Here is an 18,873-nt window from a genome sequence, read left to right as displayed (position 1 = left end):
CTCACCAGCCCACATTAACAGGTCCCCACGAGTGTTCTCTCTTCCTCCTGTTCACAGAAGCCCACCTGAGACAATGTCAGCACTATCCACCAGCCCTCCAGTGGCAAGACAGTGCTCATCCTGCCTAACACCTTCCCCTGGCACTCCTTTCACCCAGTGGCCTCCTAGCTCTCCCTGGGCCAGGGTCTGACAACCAGAACTCCGACAGTCTCACTGCCCTGGACCATCATTCCATCTCCTCTCATCCTGACCACATTTCCACTTTCTCACAACTCAAGCTCTGTGAACAGCAATGCACAAGCCTAAGGGCCACAGTGTCCGGAGAGGAAGTACCCCACCACAGTCAGGGCCCATGTCTTTCAAGACCACCCAGAACTTCCTCCATCAGCCCAAACCCAGGCTCACCTTCCCCCCACAAGAGAACTGCAATAGCCCTCAGCTGCTCCAGCTCTGGCTTCAGCCCTGACCTCCAGTGCCAGTTGGGAAAAAGTCACTTGCTGGCCTACAATCCTTCGAGGCCTCCCCATGGCCATTAGGAAAGAACTCGAAACTTCTCAGGTTCCCTGCCAGGCCTGCACATGCTCTGCTGTCCTTCTCTAGGTGACGTGCACACACCCAGCCCAGTCACATCACCATCTTCACTGTAGGACACACAGTCAATCTAGAATACCACTGCTGGATAAACTGAACTGCCCACTCCTAAACGTCCCTGCTCTCTCTCGTCCCCTCTGCAGCAGGGCCATGGCCTCACTCTCTTCCACTGTACCATGGTCCTCACCTCCTCTAACCACTCTCTTCTCCTCAGCCATGGCCCTCACCTCCTCTACCCCTCTCCTCCCCTCTGTTCCTGTGGCCCTCACCTCCTCTACCCCTCTCTTCTCTTCAATCATAGCCCTCACCTCCTCTGCCCCTTTCCTCCCCTCAATCGTGGCCCTCACTTCCACCCACTCTCTTCCCCTCGACCACAGCCCAGACCTCCTCTACCCACTCTCTTCCCTCCACCACAGCCCTCACCTCCTCTACCCACTCTCTTCCCTCAACCATGGCCCTCATCCCCTTTTGGCCCCTTCCCCTCAGCCATGGCCCTCACCTCCTCTCACTCTGGTCTTCCACATGGCCATGGCCATGGTTCTCATCCTGGATCCCAGTTTGGCCTTGTCCTCCCTGAGCCACATGAGTCTGGCCTGTCCACTTGACTGAGTGAGCCTGGTCTGGCACACAGCAAGAGCACAAGAGATGGAAGTAAGAGGTCTAATCAGACTGTCCCTGCTCAGAATCTTCCCCAGCTGCAAACATAAAACAGCTTCCAGTCTAAACTCCCAAGCACACCACTCTCAGCAACTGACCCCTCCCTGCCTGCCAGCCATACAGCCTGTCCTTGTCACTGACTCCAGGCTCCTCTATTCTCAGGGAGCTATGGCAACATGCTACTGACTTTTCCACAACCTCACCTGGGTTCACACCCTTCAAAGGCCAAGAAGGCCCTGCCCAGCCAATATTCCCACCCCCAATAAAAGGGCCCAAAGGGAAAGACCATGTCACCTCATTCATAATATTTCCCACCCACCCTGCCATGAGTTCCCAGTCCCCCCACTGCCATGCTGACCACAAACTCCCCTGGGGCAGAAGTTCCAGCTGGCATCTCTGCCTCCTCAGCAAGGGGACCCATCCCCTCTGCACACCCCAGGGCCTGCTGTGCACAGAGGGCATCCAGAGACTGCTTGGTGTAGTCTTTTTTTTTTTTTTTAACAATGTAAACACTTGAATGACTAGGGATTTTTTTTTCTTTGAAGAAATTTTTCTAAAAACACAGTACATCCCTCATAATAAATACTACCAGATAACATCTCTTAAGAGTTCCTGTGCTTTTGTGCTTGATCAGTCATAACAGAGCCAGGTCATGATGGGTTAGGAAAGCCAATCTGGCTGACACACAAAACACTACCAAGGCTCTGGTGACTGGTTTGCTATGGGAAATTAACCAAGACAGGGATTAATTCAAAAAGAAAACAAAACAGGGACCACACCAACATTTCTTTTATTTTTTTAAGAGAGAGAGAGAGAGAGAGAGAGAGAGAATTTTTTAATATTTATTTTGTAGTTTTCGGTGGACACAACATCTTTATTTTATTTTTATGTGGTGCTGAGGATCGAACCCAGCGCCCCGCGCATGCCAGGCGAGCCCACTACCGCTTGAGCCACATCCCCAGCTCACACCAACATTTCTTTAAGAACCACTACATCAAGCAACAGTCACTGTACAAGGATTATCATGAGCCTGAGGACACTGAGTGTCAGACATACTCTCAGAAGGGGGGCACGTGTTATTCCCCACCCCAAAAGCAAGTCCCGAGGTCCCAACAGGAGGAGGAAACTATGGCCAAACCTATAAAACTATGGTTAATGGTCCTCATCACTCTTCCTCCCAGATTCCATGTCAATTCTGAAAGAAGCAAAGCAGCAACTCCCTTTTCCTGCCCCCAGGACCCATCTGTAGGGAGTCCCACCCCCTTCTGGCTGGCCACCTGCCAACATATTCCCTGAAGACAACAGAAGCCACGGGTCAAGCAGCCTCTGAAGTGCACAATGACACTGAGGGACTTGTCCCCTCTCCAAGACCTAGTCCTTTGCTCTGCCTCTCCACCTGTGCCATGCCCAAACCCACTCTGCTGAGGGCTCATCGCTCATCCAGAGGACAGGGTCTAGAATGTTTGTCTCTCCAGGTATAAGTCCATTTCCCATCAATGCAGCAAGAAAAGCACACCAGGGAGAAGCAAACGCAGCTGGTGGCATATTGAGGAGCTCTACCACGGGTCTGGCATCTGGTACAGTGTGCTTGAGGAAAAAGATGGAATCCTACTCGCATGCCAGGCCAAAATATCCCTCTATAATCCAACCCTGGAGGGTAAACCCTGAGACAAGCAAGAACACCTGGGAAGAAACATGCGGAACAGAGCAAATGCTTTCAGGTGCCCAGGCACACTAGGGGCCAGGGAGCCAGAAAGGCTTCTGCCTCAGATAGGCGGACCAGCATAGGCAGGCCCCAATCTCCAAGGAGCATGGGCCTTGGGCAGAGGCTCAGCTTCCTCACTGCTGCCCAAGCAAGGAGGCAGGCAGTCATGGAAGAGAACCCCCATAATGCCAGCACCCAGGCCCCGCCTGCACCCAGGCCCCGCCTGCACCCAGGCCCCGCCTGCACCCAGGCCCCGCCTGCACCCAGGCCCCGCCTGCACCCAGGCCCCGCCTGCACCCAGGCCCCGCCTGCACCCAGGCCCCGCCTGCACCCAGGCCCCGCCTGCACCCAGGCCCCGCCTGCACCCAGGCCCCGCCTGCACCCAGGCCCCGCCTGCACCCAGGCCCCGCCTGCACCCAGGCCCCGCCTGCACCCAGGCCCCGCCTGCACCCAGGCCCCGCCTGCACCCAGGCCCCGCCTGCACCCAGGCCCCGCCTGCACCCAGGCCCCGCCTGCACCCAGGCCCCGCCTGCACCCAGGCCCCGCCTGCACCCAGGCCCCGCCTGCACCCAGGCCCCGCCTGCACCCAGGCCCCGCCTGCACCCAGGCCCCGCCTGCACCCAGGCCCCGCCTGCACCCAGGCCCCGCCTGCACCCAGGCCCCGCCTGCACCCAGGCCCCGCCTGCACCCAGGCCCCGCCTGCACCCAGGCCCCGCCTGCACCCAGGCCCCGCCTGCACCCAGGCCCCGCCTGCACCCAGGCCCCGCCTGCACCCAGGCCCCGCCTGCACCCAGGCCCCGCCTGCACCCAGGCCCCGCCTGCACCCAGGCCCCGCCTGCACCCAGGCCCCGCCCCAACAGCATCCTCAGCTCTGGCTGACTGCAGTAAGGGAATCCACAGCTTCTCTAACCAGCTAAGCACATCAAATTTTATGTGCCTCGTCATGACCCTCAGCACTTGGGGGTAGAACTCCACACATTTCCCCAGGAAAGAGGAAATGACATTTCAGAAAGAGAGAACAAGAAGGCTGGGCATACTCAAAACAAAGTCTCCCTTAGCAGGGCACCCCCAAAATGGGAAGAACGCAGCAGCCCCATTCCCTCCTCAGTCCCTCAGGGCTCAGACACCTCTACCTCCTCTCTGCAAAGGGCACCAGGCTGAACCTAGAAGCAGCTGCTCACCTTGCCCCAGAAGAAGCCCAGAGAGGTCTCCAGGCCCTGGCCTCTGGCTAAGAAGCCAAGCCTCTGGCTAAGCTCAGCAGGCTCCAAGGACAGCGGGCCCAGCAAGTCCTATGGGAGTTCTCCCCACCCTCGGATCCCCTCAGAGATGTGCAAAAAGGGCTGCAGGGCACAGATATAGGCATGTGCTAAGACATCAAGAGCACAAACTGTGGACACTGATTCCTTAGGTTCAAGCCCAGGCTCTCTCCCAAACTGAATGACTCTGAACAAGTGATTCAGCTTTCAAGTCTGCTTCCTCATCTGTAAGACAGGGAGCCCCTTCCCCACTGTAGCTGCTATAAAGACTGGCCCAAGGCAAGAACGAGGTGTCCTCCACAGCCTGGTCCTTCTGGGCTTCCATCTCCACACCATGAGCACAGCACAGAGCACCTGCCCTGGGACCGCTCTGCACAGACCTCTCCCTGGAGTCTTCAAGAGTGAACCCTGTGCTAGGTCATTCCTGCTCCCAAACACAGTGACGATCAGGTCCTCTACCCCTCACTCTCCCGATAGCAGGAACACCAGCAACTGTTCCAGGACCCCCGCGGCACCAAAAGGGGCTGCACAGAGCAGACCAGCACATTGCTGAAGCTGGTCTTGAACTTGTGATCCTCCTGTCTCTAGCTCCCGAGTTGCTGGGATTATAAGCGCCATCACCACACTGAGCTCTTTAATTTTAAATGAAGACAAAAATTACTTAACAAATCCTGACTAATAAATGCTGACTAGTGTGAGAAACAGAAAGTGTGCTGCTCCATTTTCAGAATACAGTGTTAGCCTTAACTGGCAAGGTCCAACTGTAACCATTTTAAGTACAGCCCTTCCCTTTGCCAGGCCCAAATTTTAAAATCAGTCAATCATGTAGACTGTAACCCGAGCTCCTTTTCTGGATCAGGGCAAGAGGCAGTACTGCCTTAGGGATAAAACTAGGTAGACTGCTCGCCCACATGAGCAAGCTAGCCAGATTCCCTAGAGCCCTTCTGACAGAAGTCAAGTTTGCCTTACCCATCCATCTTCAAGCACGCGTTTGATTTCTCGTGGCTCCTAGGTATTTCTAATATAAAGTAAGCCAGAAAGCAGAAGACTGAACCTGTCGGAGGGTGGAGAGGGGTGTCACTTTCTGGCCCCACAAGAGCCAAGACAGCCCTATCCACTTCCCACTGCCCTCATCCTGGCTGCATGTGGGCCAGGCTAGACCACAGTGGCCTGGGAAAAAGGAAAAGAAACAAGTCATACTCTGTATCTTCTTTGCTTCCACCTTGCCCTCCTCTTTCCCTAACAATTTGCAGGTGTAAGACACACTTTCTACTCTCATGATTTAATAAATCATTAAGGATTTATTATTTTAAGTCATTCTTGTCTGCATTTAAAATTAACAAGAGCCCAGTGTGGTAACACCCACTTACAATCCCAGCAACTGGGGAGGTTGAGTCAGGAGGATCATATATTCAAGGCCGTCTCAGCAACTTAGCAAGACCCTGCCTCAAAATTTGGAAAAAAAAAAAAATGTGCTCAGTGTAACTCAGTGGTAAAACACCACTGGGTTCCAAAAAAATAAAATTAACAAGAGTACAGAGTTGCTGTATTAAACAAATATGTAAGAGGAAAAATAAGATTCACCTTAAATTTGTCTTAAAAATGTCTGGAGAGGGCTGGGGTTATGGCTCATTGGCCTAGCATGTGTGAGGCACTGCATTCCCCAGCACATTAAAAAAAATAATAATAAAAATAAATAAAGTTATTGTGTCCATCTATAACTAAAAAAAAAATTTTAAAGTGTCTCAGAGACATTAAGTTACATTAAAAGTGACTACTGGAGAGAAAAACAAGTAAAAGGGAATGGGACCATGGTGACAACTCACCCACCAGTGCTCCCAAGGCCTGCATCACACAGAGGGACGAGGGGAAAAACCCGACTCCCCGCCCAATACATAATCCCTGCCAGGACATAAACTCCAGGGCTCCTGGGCTTTGAAACAGGGAAAATCGGGAGTGAGGGTTCTTCCCAGAAAACAGCCACTTCAAACCCACAAGCAAGGACATAAAGAGCTGTAAGAACACAGGACAGAGAGCTGGTGGCAGGGCGCAGCTAAGCATTTGACAAGAGCCTCTACCTGGTTCCTGGGCCCTGCCCTCCAACCACCTCCTGCCACCTGAGACCAACTGCACTTTGCAGAGCTCCTCCTGCAGTTACAAGGCCGCTAACCAAGGTACCCCTGCTCGTGTCTAAGAGCAGGATTCTGCCGAGGGAAATGCTGGGGGCAACCTGCAATTCCTTCCCCTCATATACCCTTTAGCACATTCCCCAAGGCGTGCGCGCATGCACACATATTATCTTAAAGTTGTAGAGGTCAGAAGTCCAAAGGGATGTCACCAGCTAAAGTCTGGGAGTCAGTCAGGTATCTTCCTTCCTGGAAACTCCAAGGAAGAAGCTCTTTCCTGCTCATTCTGGATGTGGGCAGAATTAAGTTTCTTACAGTTGCAGGACTAAGATCCCCATTCTCCTGACTGTCAGTGGAAGGCCATTCCCAGTTTCTAAAGGCACTCACATTCCTTGGTTCATGACCCCCTCCTCCACATGCAGGGTCAGCAACTTTGGACCAAGTCCATACCACCACGAATCACTCTGGCCACTTTTAGGAATATGTATGGTTACATGGGGCCCACTGAACAATCCACACAACCCCCTCATGTCAGGCTCCGCTGACTGGCAGCCTCAATTCCCCTCTGTCATGTAACAAAACAGTTCCAGGAATGAAGAAGCAGATACTTTTGGAGGGCTGGGAGTCTTTCCACTGCATGCCAATCCCCTGGCCCAGAACCTGCACCGGTGACATCCCACTTGGCAGTGAATGTGGGGGCTCCTCCAGCCACAGGCACCTGAACCCAGCCACTCCTCCCTGCAAGAGGACTCTCAGGCAGCCTGGCTCCTTCTCCACTTCCAGACCTCATCTCAGGCAGGACGTGCTCAGGGAGGACACGACCATTCTATCCACACAGGACCGTGTTATTCTGCCAACGTGCCCATAGTGCTGCCTCCCAGGGCGCACCAGCCAGCATTTGTACCTCTGTGCTGGCTGCCCCTGCTCCTCTAGCCTCCTTGGGCCATGTCTGCTTGCCTACATTCAACATAGCCGCTGGGACCTCAGAGGCGTTAACCACATCTGAATGACTTCATTATCCCCCAACACCTCTCCTTCAGCTGGTGACAGACTCTGGCCTGCTGAGCTGACTATCCCATTGGCTCAGATTCCTCCTGGGTCCAACAGTGGAAGCTGGAAGCCGACAGAACCAGGCACTCAGACCTGCCTCTGCTCCAGCTGCGTCCCAAGCACCATGACCTTGCCGTAGTCAAGCTGGCCTTTCTTGACACATCGCCTTACAAATGTCATGCCACACATGCCAGGCTCAAGCCTAGCTCCTGTCAGCAGAGTTGTGCTAAAACAGCAAACACCACACCCCCGCTGAAAGGCTGCCTGTGTTCCTGAACCCAGCATGCAGGGTTTGCCTTGCGGTGGAATTCCAAATGCAACTGTGGAAAGCAACAGCCTTCGAGCGCCAAGCGAGTCCACAGCCCAAGAAAGAGCAGGCCTCAGAGAGTCAGAGACCACAGTTCCAGACTCTGACCACATGCCTCTGCCTCTCCCCACCACCGGGACTGAGGTTTGCTAGAGCCTCCTACCTGGTCCCAGGGCTTCTGCCCTTGCTCCCCTCATACCTCCAGTCTCAATGGAGCAGCCAAAGAAATCCTGTTACACCAAGGCAGCCCATGCCATATCTCTGCTCAAGCCTCCACAGGCCCCTCACCCCTCAGAATGAATGCATAACAATCTATCCTTCACTGTGACCACAAGACTGGCTGTAGTCACACTGGCCACTTGCTGCTCTTCTCAAGTATCCCAGCCCCACTGCTGGGTCAGCACCTTGGTGCCTGCTCATCCCTCTGCCTGAACTGCTCTTCTCTCAGCTACCCAGGGGGCTTTCCCTCACCTCCTGCAAATCTTTACTCAAAAGGCATCTTCTCAGTGAGGAGGTCCCCAAGCACCTTATCACCATGAAACCCTCCCTCTTGCACCTGCCTCTGAGCTACCTACCCGCCTTTCCCACCTCAAGTTTTGACAGTAGTTATCACCTCCCAACAGTGAAACTCTCTCTTGGTGGTTACTGATCCTCTGCTCTTCCACATCGTTGAGCTCCGTGAAAACACAGGTCTTATTTTGTTCACTGATGTAACCATCACACCTGGAGCCAGTCCAAGCATAAAGCATGGGTCAAATAAACACTGGATAAATGACTTATCAAACTCTCAAAACTAGTCCTAGAGGCCTCTCCTTTTCTAATCAAAGAGAATCCACCTAGACCAAACAAACCTTCCCCTGGACACCACAGCCACACAGGTCTAATACAATCCCCTCACATTTTGGATGCAGAAACCAATGGCTTCAGCATGACAAGACATGGTGAATGTCAGACAGATAACAGAAAGAGAAGGCTAGAACCCACCGAACTCCTACTCAGAGGTCTTTCTACCAGACCACATTTGGCTGCCTCATCCAGAAAGGCAATTTCTAAAGAAAAAAGATGAAAAGGAATTTAAGGTGAAAAAGAAAGTCTCAAATACACAACCAAAGACCAGGGGGTGCGCAGAACAGAGGGTTTACCAATAAGACCAACTCTCATGCAGCACATGACCTTGACCTCTTCAGACCAACGTGGAAGAGTCTGGATGAACCACCATTTCTCAGTACTAACAATGTAAGATGAGGCACACTCCCTAACCTTGCAGAAGAATTCACTGCCTGGTGAAAAAGGTAACTCATAAAAGAATACCAAAGTTCAAGCTGCACATCTACAGGCAAAGCTTTAAAAAGAGGCATGCTGCAGGTGAATTCTGAAAAGTAAGAAAAGAAAGCCCAGCAAAGGGAGGGAAGGAACATTCAGGTAGACCACAAGAGCTCAAAAGCGAGAGGCACTAAACGGCATGTAACAAAGAAGAACCCAGAAGCCCATTAGCACTGCTGAGGGCAAAGTTCAAAGAAAGGCTGGGTGGCAGATGTGGCTAAACATTTTGAGTAGTGATGAGGTTATAAAGGGCCTTAGATGTCATGCAAAAACATCCACCTGTGGCATGACATTGCAAGAGAATTGACCAACGGGTTTTAACCCAGTCTGCCTCAGTGAGTGTTGCCTAGAGGACAAAGCATGTGTTTTACAAACTACAAAATAACGGTATTCATAACACTTATGAAACACCAAGAACAGGACCAGTCAACCTGAGTGCTTGATAAACGTCAGCCACATGTCATGGCATCTTTAAGGGCTGTGCTGTACAGGTCCCTCCATAGTCAGGTATACTATGGGAGGTGTAGTCTCCCTCCAGGGTTTCCCTGTTGGAGGTTCATTATCATGGGAACCACTGGCAAAGCCACAGGAGCCTGGTTAGCAGCTCTGCTAGAATGGCACTGGCATAAGTGAAGACCCAGAGTGTGGGCAGTGACCACCACCTACTAATAGAAAAAACACACCATAACAACTCTTCTTCATGGAGAGTTCCATTCTGTCACAGGTGAGGGCCACAGAATGGAAAGCAACCCAGAGGCTGGAGAGGCCTCTCTTTTGGGCCCAACTTCTTGAATTTGCCTTGCCCTCTTCAGTAACAGCCTCTGACAACTCTCAAAACTCCACTGCATCTCTGTAACTGTACCTGGAAGCTGCTCTCAAAAGGGCCTAAGACACAGCATGGCACCAAACTCCAAGGCTGGCTAATGCCACTTTCACAAAAGAAACTGGAGGCCATATTAGTTTCCTTTGGCTGCCACCACAAATATAGTGGCTTAAAATAACAGACATGTACTATCAGTTATGGAGACCACAATCGTGAAATTGAAGTATCAGCAGGGCCATGCTCTCTAAGAAACTCTAAGGGAGGATCCTTCTCAGGCACTTCCAGCTTCTGGTGGCTGCCAGCCATCCCTGGCTCTCATTGGCTTGTAAACACGTGGCTCCAACCTCTATGTCCATCTTCACATGGCCATCTTCCTTATGTCTCTGAGTCTGTGTTCAAATTTCCATTTTCATATGAGGACACTGGTCTTAGGATTAGGGCCAATCCAAATCCAAGACTTGTTAATTTTGCAAAGATCCCATTTCCAAAAAAAAGTTTACACTCACAGGTTCCAGACAGACATGTACTTAGAGAAGACACCACTCAACTCAGTACAAAGACAAACTACCAAGAGACACCATCTTCAATCTAAAGGTTTATTCACTGTTTTAACTACACAACAGCTCTATTATTCTTCCTTCTCCTTTGATTGTTAAGAACTAATCAGAGGGTCCTAGATGTAGCCCAGTAGCAGAGAGCTTGCCTAGCATGCAGGAAGACTTGGGTTCTATCCCCAGCACCACTAATAATAATAATAATAGGGGCTGGGGTTATGGCTCAGTGGTAGAGCGCTGGCCTCGCATGTGTGAGACCCTGGGTTTGATCCTCAGCACCACATAAAAATAAATAGGTGAAATAAAGGTATTGTGTCCAACTACAACTAAAAAATAAATATTTTTAAAAAATAATAACAACAACAACTAGAATTTAGATGAAAGGGTCCAAAACCTCAAGTCCTAAAAGCAACATATAAAAGTTATACTGCCATGGGATCCTTTTCCCTGTCACCACTAGGACCTCCTATACCCTACTATTTCAGAATTTTCACCTTATCTTGGACCCTAACATTGGTTTTGATGAAAACTCATATTGTTCAGTCAAGCCTAACACTGGCAGAGTAAAACAGGGACTCTGGCCACCTTTGATGGCTCCCTTCAAGTCACTGTATCTGCGCCATCAGTAACTCCTCGCTAACTCTCCAAGACGCTGAAAAACAAGCTTTTCTGACTGGATTAAGTGAGTGTCAAAGTTTACCATTCTAAAACTCACACGATGGGGTCTACTGTGAAACAAAGGCGCACAGATCACTTCACCGTGCTCATGAGGATTATACTTATTTTATATCACAATTCTTAATTTTCAAGATCGCAGGCTTTCGCCTCGGGATAGAACAAACAGGAAATCTTGAAGCGCTCGCCTCCAACCAGTTCCCACCAATAGCTGACCTCACCTGAGGTATCTCCCAGGTAGCTCCCTCCTTCCCCAGGGCCCCAGGTAGCACCCTCCTTCCCCAGGGCCCCAGGTAGCACGCTCCGGCCTCAGGTAGCACCCTCCTTCCCCAGGGCCCCAGGTAGCACGCTCCGGCCTCAGGTAGCACCCTCCTTTCCCAGGGCCCCAGGTAGCATGCTCCGGCCTCAGGTAGCACCTTCCTTCCCCAGGGCCCCAGGTAGCACGCTCCGGCCTCAGGTAGCACCCTCCTTCCCCAGGGCCCCAGGTAGCACGCTCCGGCCTCAGGTAGCACCCTCCTTCCCCAGGGCCCCAGGTAGCACCCTCCTTCCCCAGGGCCCCAGGTAGCATGCTCCGGCCTCAGGTAGCACCCTCCTTCCCCAGGGCCCAGCGACAGAGGATTTTGAAGCTGTACGACTTCCAAGGTGCACCCAGGTATTAATTTTTTTCACTGTAATTTGCTTCCTGCGTTCGTTAACACAACTCTGGAGTTGGTTTTGGGGCCAGAAAGTGGGAAGATGGGAATTCTCAGGGCGCCTCCAACGCTCCTGCAGGCTCCAGGCCACAGCCGCAGCCCAACAGAGCGGGAGGCCCTCCGCGCCGGCCCAACGCCCGGCCCGGCTGCCCGGGAGCCTCCGAGTCCGCGCTCCGGACAGCCCCCGGCGGCGCCTCCCCTCCTGGCCAGCCCGCTCTCCGGACGGCCACTGGCACCGCCGGGACCCCACGGAATCCCCTCCCTAGACCCGGTCTCCACCCTCAGCCCGGCAGGTCAACTCAGCCACCTGACCTCTGACCCCTGACCCGACCCGGTCCTCCTTGTCACACCCACCTGCCCGGGACCTTGCTGTTGCTCCGCTTCCAGAACTGCTTCCTGGCCCCGTCGCTGGCCATGGTCCCTCCTCATCCCTCACGTCCGCGGCCCCGACACTCCGAGTGTGGCCGGCCTGCCCCCGGCAGCCCTTTCCCGTAACCCGGGCGGCCCCAGAGCACTCCCGGGACTCCTCAGCGTAGAGCCCAGAGGCTCTTCCGCCCCGCTCCGGAAGTTGTGGATCCTCGCGCCCGGAAGTCCCGCCTCCGTCCAGGCGGCGTGTGACGTCATTACAGCGCGACGCTAGGAGGTGAGCGCGTTCCTGGCGAGGAGGCGGAGGCGGAGGCGCAAGTGAGTTGGCTGACTTTGTGGAGGCTCCGGCCCGGAGGCCTGAGCGCAGCATTACCACAGCCAAGTCGGCCGGGTGTCCGTCGCCGGTTCGTTTATTGAGCGCCTTCCAGAGACTGACCCTAGACCAAAGCGGCAAGGCCCGGTTCTGGACCTGGAGCCCGTTTGTCGCTTGGGAAGCAGACCCTGCAGAAGGTGTGCCCCGCACCGCTTCGCCGGACACGAGTGGGCTGCAGTAAATACTGAGGACGAGCACGTGTACCATGCGGCGGGGCGGGCGACACAACCACGAAGTGACGTGGAGCGAGTCCCAGGCCGCGGGCCAGGCCAGGCGTCAGGTGAAGTTTGAGCACCGACGGAGCTTGAAGCGTTGGCCTGGCCGGCGCCCGACCACTTGGACACACGCTGCTTGGAATGTGGCCGGTGCTCACTGGGGTGTGTTTTGGGGTGAAATGCATACGGGACTCCAGTGGCTTGGTGTGAAAATAATAACTTTTACGTTGATTGCATGTTGAATGATAATATTTGGATGTATTGGAGGCGATAGAACGTGTTGTTAAAATCATTTTGGGTTTTTTTTTTTTTCCTGAAGATTGTACCTAGGAACGCGCTACCACTGAGCTCGTCCTGAGCTCTCTTTGTTGCCAAAAGCTTGGACATTTTCCTCGATGCCAATCCAATAAGGAGGACACAGTTTTGAGAAAAAAGAGAAACACAGGAAGATTCCTGTCTCAAAGGCTATGATTCTGCCTATCTGCAGGAACCAGGGGACTTTAATAGAGGTGATTCAGAGAAAATGAGACTAGGGAGGAGAGATCAGGAAGGAGAAGATGGGGTGGGGGAAGAAGTTTAAGGAAAAGAAGATAGGGTAAAAGAAAAAAAAAGTGTTTCAAAGCCACACGGGATATGGTCAAAGCATCTCATCAAGTGAACGTGTTACATCTTTATTTTTATTTTGACACAGTCTCGGTAGGATTACAGTCATGCATACTTTTTTTTTTTTTAATGTCACTACCAGAAAAGTTGAAATTGCGTATGGCTTTGCATTATGTTTATGTGGCCTTAAACCAAAGTTGGGTGTGGGGGAGACTGGCATTGCAGGCTGAAGTTTTGCTTTTTGTTTGTTTTCCCATATAGATGAGTTTTAGTACAACATTTAGGAGCTTCTGGAAACACCTTCAGTTTTACTTCGAAACTAATTACATTGTATTCTTTTCAGGCCAGCTGCTTGGTAGGAAAAAAAAACAATACCATTGAACTACACCCTCAGCTCCTGATTATATTTTCTGTAATGAAAGCTGGAGAGGCTGAGGCAGGAGGATCTCAAGGTCAAAACCTGCCTCAGCAACTTCTGGAGGCCCTACTTAATGAGATCCTGTCACAAAATAAAAAAGTAGAAAGGGCTAGGGATTTGGTACAGTGGTTAAGTGCCTCTGAGTTCAGTTTCTGGTGCCAAAAAAAAAAAAATTTTTTTTTTCCATGCCTCTTCATATACTGATGAGTATAATCAATTTAGTACTTGTTCCATGCTAGGTGTCCCACTAAGGTACTTTATATGCATAATCTCAATCATTCCAACCATGTCCTCAGGAGTACACAGCAGCCTGAAAGGCTCTATTAACTCTCATAACACTCAACTTTTATAGTGGCTAATAGCAAATCCTTCTACAATTCTGCATGCCCTGCAACATCTACCTGACCACATTTTTATTATATCTGTGTCCACTTTTAGCTTGTAGGATATTGCCAAGTATGGCCTGTGCCTTATCCACAGCAACAGCCTCAACACCTCACACAGGAGGCCTTCCATAAATTCTTGAAAAATGGATGACAATCACAGGAACTCAAGGTATCCCCTTTTGCCATGGTGATAGAAACTCCCAGGAATCTCCACCCAGCAATCTCAATGGATCCTTGGTGACCCCTTTCAAACAACTACTAGGTGCTCAGGGATCCTTTGTGGCATAGCTATAAGAACTCTCCTGGGCTTAATGTCTCTACACAACCTCAAGGAATTTCCAGAGATCTGTAAAATGATGACTTCTAAAGGACCCTTCACTTACAGCCTCTGCTAGTGGAATTCAGGACAGCCCCAGAGATGAACTCCAAATACCTGTTCTTTACAGCTCAGTCTGACTTATTGCAAGAATTAGTGAATGGAGCTGGGCAAAGTGATGCATGTCTGTCATTCCAGCTACTGGGAAGGCTGAGACAAGGATGGCAAGTTTGAGGCCCATCTGGGCAAATTAGCAAGACCCTGTCTCAAAAATTTTTAAGAGGGCTAGGATGTAATTTAGAGGAAGAACATTCCTAGGTTCAATTCTTGGTATTGCAAAAAAGAAAAAAAATCAGTAAGGACAGAAATTAAAATGATGGAAGCAGAAAGGAAGGGAAAACAAAGTTTGCCCAAAAAAATTGACAGTGACTAGTCAGATGCAGTCCTTCCCCATAGTTTACTGTAGGCATCCTAACTGCTGTCTTGGAAGAAGTAGTAAAACATCGACTTGAAGGCTTCTAGACTGGCTAAACAAAAAATTACTAGTGCCCCCAAAAAGTATGAAAGGAGGGAGTGAGCCAGTTTGCAGCATAAATTTATGATTGGTTTTAGACATGCTGGATTTGGGTCATAGGTATTAAATCTCAGCCATGCACTAGATTAGAGAACACAATTTGGCCAAAAATTAAGCAGGGGCTTAGAGGGGACGCCAGAGCAGAGAAGACTGGTAATCAGAAACAGGTCAAGGTCATCACAGTCACAAAGACAAAGCCAGGATAGTTCATTTCCAGAGATGGATCTAAGCAAAGGGGACAGATGAAATTCAAAATCAGAGCCTGGTAGAAGGCCAGGTTTGAAAGCCAAAGTGATAACAGATGTGGAATCTGGGAGTAGGACCTATGCAGATATCAAACAGGACACATCCCCAAATCCCAGAGCTACAAAATGAGCAGAACCCTTTTTATTCATTTTTCTTTTTTAAGGAACACATGGGGAAATGCTAATTGGAAGTGCATATAGGTGCACAGTGTTGGGGATGGAACCCAGGGCCTCATGCACACGAGGCAAGTGCTCTACCACTGAACTATATCCCCAGCTCTCTCTTTAAGACAAGATCTAAGAAATAACCCAGCTGATTTCAAATTTCTGGGTTCAAATGATCCTCTCAGCTCAACCTTCCAAGTAGCTAGAACTACAGGTGTGGGAAGTAATTTTTGTACAACAAACTTACTAGGCTTATAATTGCTACTATTTAAGACAAATACAAACTAATGTACCATTTCACACTTAACAGACTGGCAAAAATTTAAAATCTATCAATGTCAAAATTGATGAAAACAAGCTGGGTGCAGTGGCACACGCCTGTAATCTCAGCAGCTCAGGAGGCTGAGGCAGGAGGGTGGTGAATTCAAAACCAGCCTCAGCAAAAACAAAGCACTAAGCAACTCAGGAAGACCCTGTGTCTAAATAAAATACAAAATAGGGCTGGGGATGTGGCTCAGTAAGTAATTGAGAGCCCCCAAGTTCAATCCCCAGTACCCCCCCAAAAAAAAATGATGATCCCATGGGTTTTGTGAAAAGAGCTTTCATGCCTTGCTAGAAGAGGTATAAATGGTTTGATATCATTGAGTGACCATTTAGAAATTTCTAGTATTTTTTTTCCTTTTTTTTATTGGTTGTTCACAACATTACAAAGCTCTTGACATATCAAATTTCATACATTAGATTGAAGTGGGTTATGAACCCCCAATTTTACCCCAAATGCAGATTGCAGAATCACGTCGGTTACACATCCACAATTTTACATAATGCCCTATTAGTAATTGTTGTATTCTGCTACCTTTCCTATCACCTACTATCCCCCCTCCCCTCCCCTCCCATCTTCTCTCTCTACCCCATCTACTGTAATTCATTTCTCTCCTTGTTTATTTTCCCATTCCCCTCACAACCTCTTATATGTAATTTTGTATAGCAATGAGGGTCTCCCTTCATTTCCATGCAATTTCCCTTTTCTCTCCCTTTCCCTCCCATCTCATGTCTCTGTTTAATGTTACTCTTTTCTTCCTACTCTTCCTCCCTGCTCTGTTCATAGTTGCTCTCATTATATCAAAGAAGACATTTGGTATTTGTTTTTTAGGGATTGGCTAGCTTCACTAAGCATAATCTGCTCTAGTGCCATCCATTTCCCTGCAAATTCCATGATTTTGTCATTTTTTAGTGCTGCGTAGTACTCCATGGTGTATAAATGCCACATTTTTTTATCCATTCATCTATTGAAGGGCATCTGGGTTGGTTCCACAGTCTAGCTATTGTGAAGTGTGCTGCTATGAACATCGATGTGGCAGTATCCCTGTAGCATGCTCTTTTAAGGTCTTCAGGGAATAGTCCGAGAAGGGCAATAGCAGGGTCAAATGGTGGTTCTATTCCCAGCTTTCCCAGGAATCTCCAAACTGCTTTCCAAATTTCTAGTAAAGATACCCAGCGATTCCCACTGGGTATTTGCCATGGAGCAACTTGCCAAGATGTGCAGACAAGAATATTTGTTGTGCCATTGCTTCTAGTGATGGTGGGAGATTAGAGGGAAAAGCATTCAAAGTGTGATCTACAGGAGAATTGACAAATTGCTGTTATCCAATAGAATACCATATGGTAGTAAAAAAGGAATAAATTGATTTTGCATACATCTGTGTTAATTTCACAAACCATTGAGAAAAGTTTCTTATGAATGCATATGATATAATACCAGCTAATTCTCTTGTTAATTTTTAGTTGTCAATGGATCTTTAACCATGCTGAGGATCAAAATCAGGGCCTCACACATGCCAGGCAAGTGCTGTACCACTGAGCCACAACTCCAGCCCCCCAGTACTATTGTTTTCTTAATCTATAAATAACAAATTTTCCAAAGCATGAGAATGTTAAGAGCTAAATGCAGGTGTTTCGGGAATGATCAGAATGGAGCTCACAGGAGGGTTAGTTGCACCATTGTGCCTTATTTCTTAAGGCAGATAGAATGTGTTCAGGTGTGTATGGTAGTTTTATGACTTTTCTATGTATAAGATTTTCATAACACCTAAAAATGTAATTATTGAGCTCTCTGCACTGTTCAAGGAGCTACTGCAAACTGCAGGAAAAGGCAAAGGCAGACAACAGTGACTGGACAGGAGTCTAGAGAGCTGATCGCATCTAGGACTCTTGTGGCCATTGTTGAAGATTGCTTAGGTGTTGATGGGACAAAATGCAAAAAACATCAGTGCTAACTCAAGGAGATAAGGAAACTGAACCTCTGGGTAACATAAGGTTTTCAGTATGGCTAGATTTATGATACAGGTTGAATTCCATAGGGAACAGGTAGTGAAACATACTTGCACATAGGTGGTTTATTGAGGAGAAGTTGAACTGTGATGAGCTACATCATAGGCATCAGGCAAACCCAAGAGATGGCCCTCCAGACAGATGTCAGTGGAGCCTTCGCAGCACTGCATACTGTCTTCGGGTGTGCCACCTCAGGGGGGCAGTGCATAATCCTAGGAGACAGAGTGGCCCTGGGCTGAGGGCAGTTGCCAAGGAAGGTAACTTCCTTTCTTGTCTGCCAGGACCCATGGTTGCTGTGCCCTTCTCAGGCATGGCTATTGAACTGGCCCACCTGCCATTGGAGTTGGGCAGCAGAGCACCAAGAGACACCCAGTGAGTCACTCTACTAGACTGGCCATCTAGAACAGCAGAGGTGCTGGCCGGGTTGTGGGATCTGCGTAGCTCCAAGAACGCTCCAGCCTTCCTCTTGTCAGTTCCCCTAGGAAAGGGCATCAACCAGAGTCCTGGAGCTGCTCTTCCCAGATGGGTGGACATAAATGAAGCCAAGGGAAGCCTATCATGGGTGCAGCCTAGACCTCCCCTTTAGGACTGAGGCTTTCTCACCCAGCTGCTGCTGATTTGTGGAGAGAGTCTCTACCTTGGCCTTGTCTTTGTGACTGTTGCTCCTGACATTGACCTGTTCCTCACCATCAGTCTTCTGACTTGTACTGGCCTCCCTTCTAGCCCTTGTGTCATTTGTGGACAAAATATGTTTTCTAATCTAGAGCATGGCTAAGATCTAACATCTATGGCTTCACATTCATTTGTGTCCAAAATCAATCATAAATTTGTCCTGCAAACAGGCCTATTGCCTCCTTTTATGTTTTCATCACCTCCTTTGCAAAAAGAAGTTTAATGCAGAAATTTTCAGTTTTATACCCAGCCACTCCCATGGGTGGACTAGACACTCTGAAGCCCACACAGACCCAGTGAATCACATCCTCCCTCACCATGCAAGTGCTGGGATGATGGGAAGGGAGTCTTCTACTGGGGGCCCATGTTTCCACCGAAGACTCCTGTTGCATATTGGAAGGATGGATATTGGTAGGCAACAATGGTCTCTAACACCTGTAAAATGCACTA

At 49.8% G+C, this 18,873-nt stretch overlaps 1 protein-coding gene across 3 annotated transcripts in view; it reads right to left on the bottom strand.

Annotated features, from left to right (window-relative positions):
- TBC1D22A (TBC1 domain family member 22A) overlaps window positions 1-12,334 on the bottom strand; it is a 309,293-nt gene extending 296,959 nt beyond the window's left edge. For all 3 annotated transcript variants that reach the window (XM_081311235.1, XM_081311236.1, XM_081311237.1), the window contains exon 1: window positions 12,114-12,334. In XM_081311235.1, coding sequence (XP_081167361.1) covers window positions 12,114-12,175 — 62 coding nt within the window. In that variant the 5' untranslated portion in view covers window positions 12,176-12,334. The remainder of the gene's footprint in view (window positions 1-12,113) is intronic.
- Window positions 12,335-18,873: the final 6,539 nt, after the last annotated feature.

The sequence above is a fragment of the Spermophilus citellus genome, assembly GCF_964194105.1.
Source record: "Spermophilus citellus genome assembly, chromosome: 10".
Taxonomy (NCBI): domain Eukaryota; kingdom Metazoa; phylum Chordata; class Mammalia; order Rodentia; family Sciuridae; genus Spermophilus; species Spermophilus citellus.
This window is presented reverse-complemented; position numbering and strand designations above follow the sequence as displayed.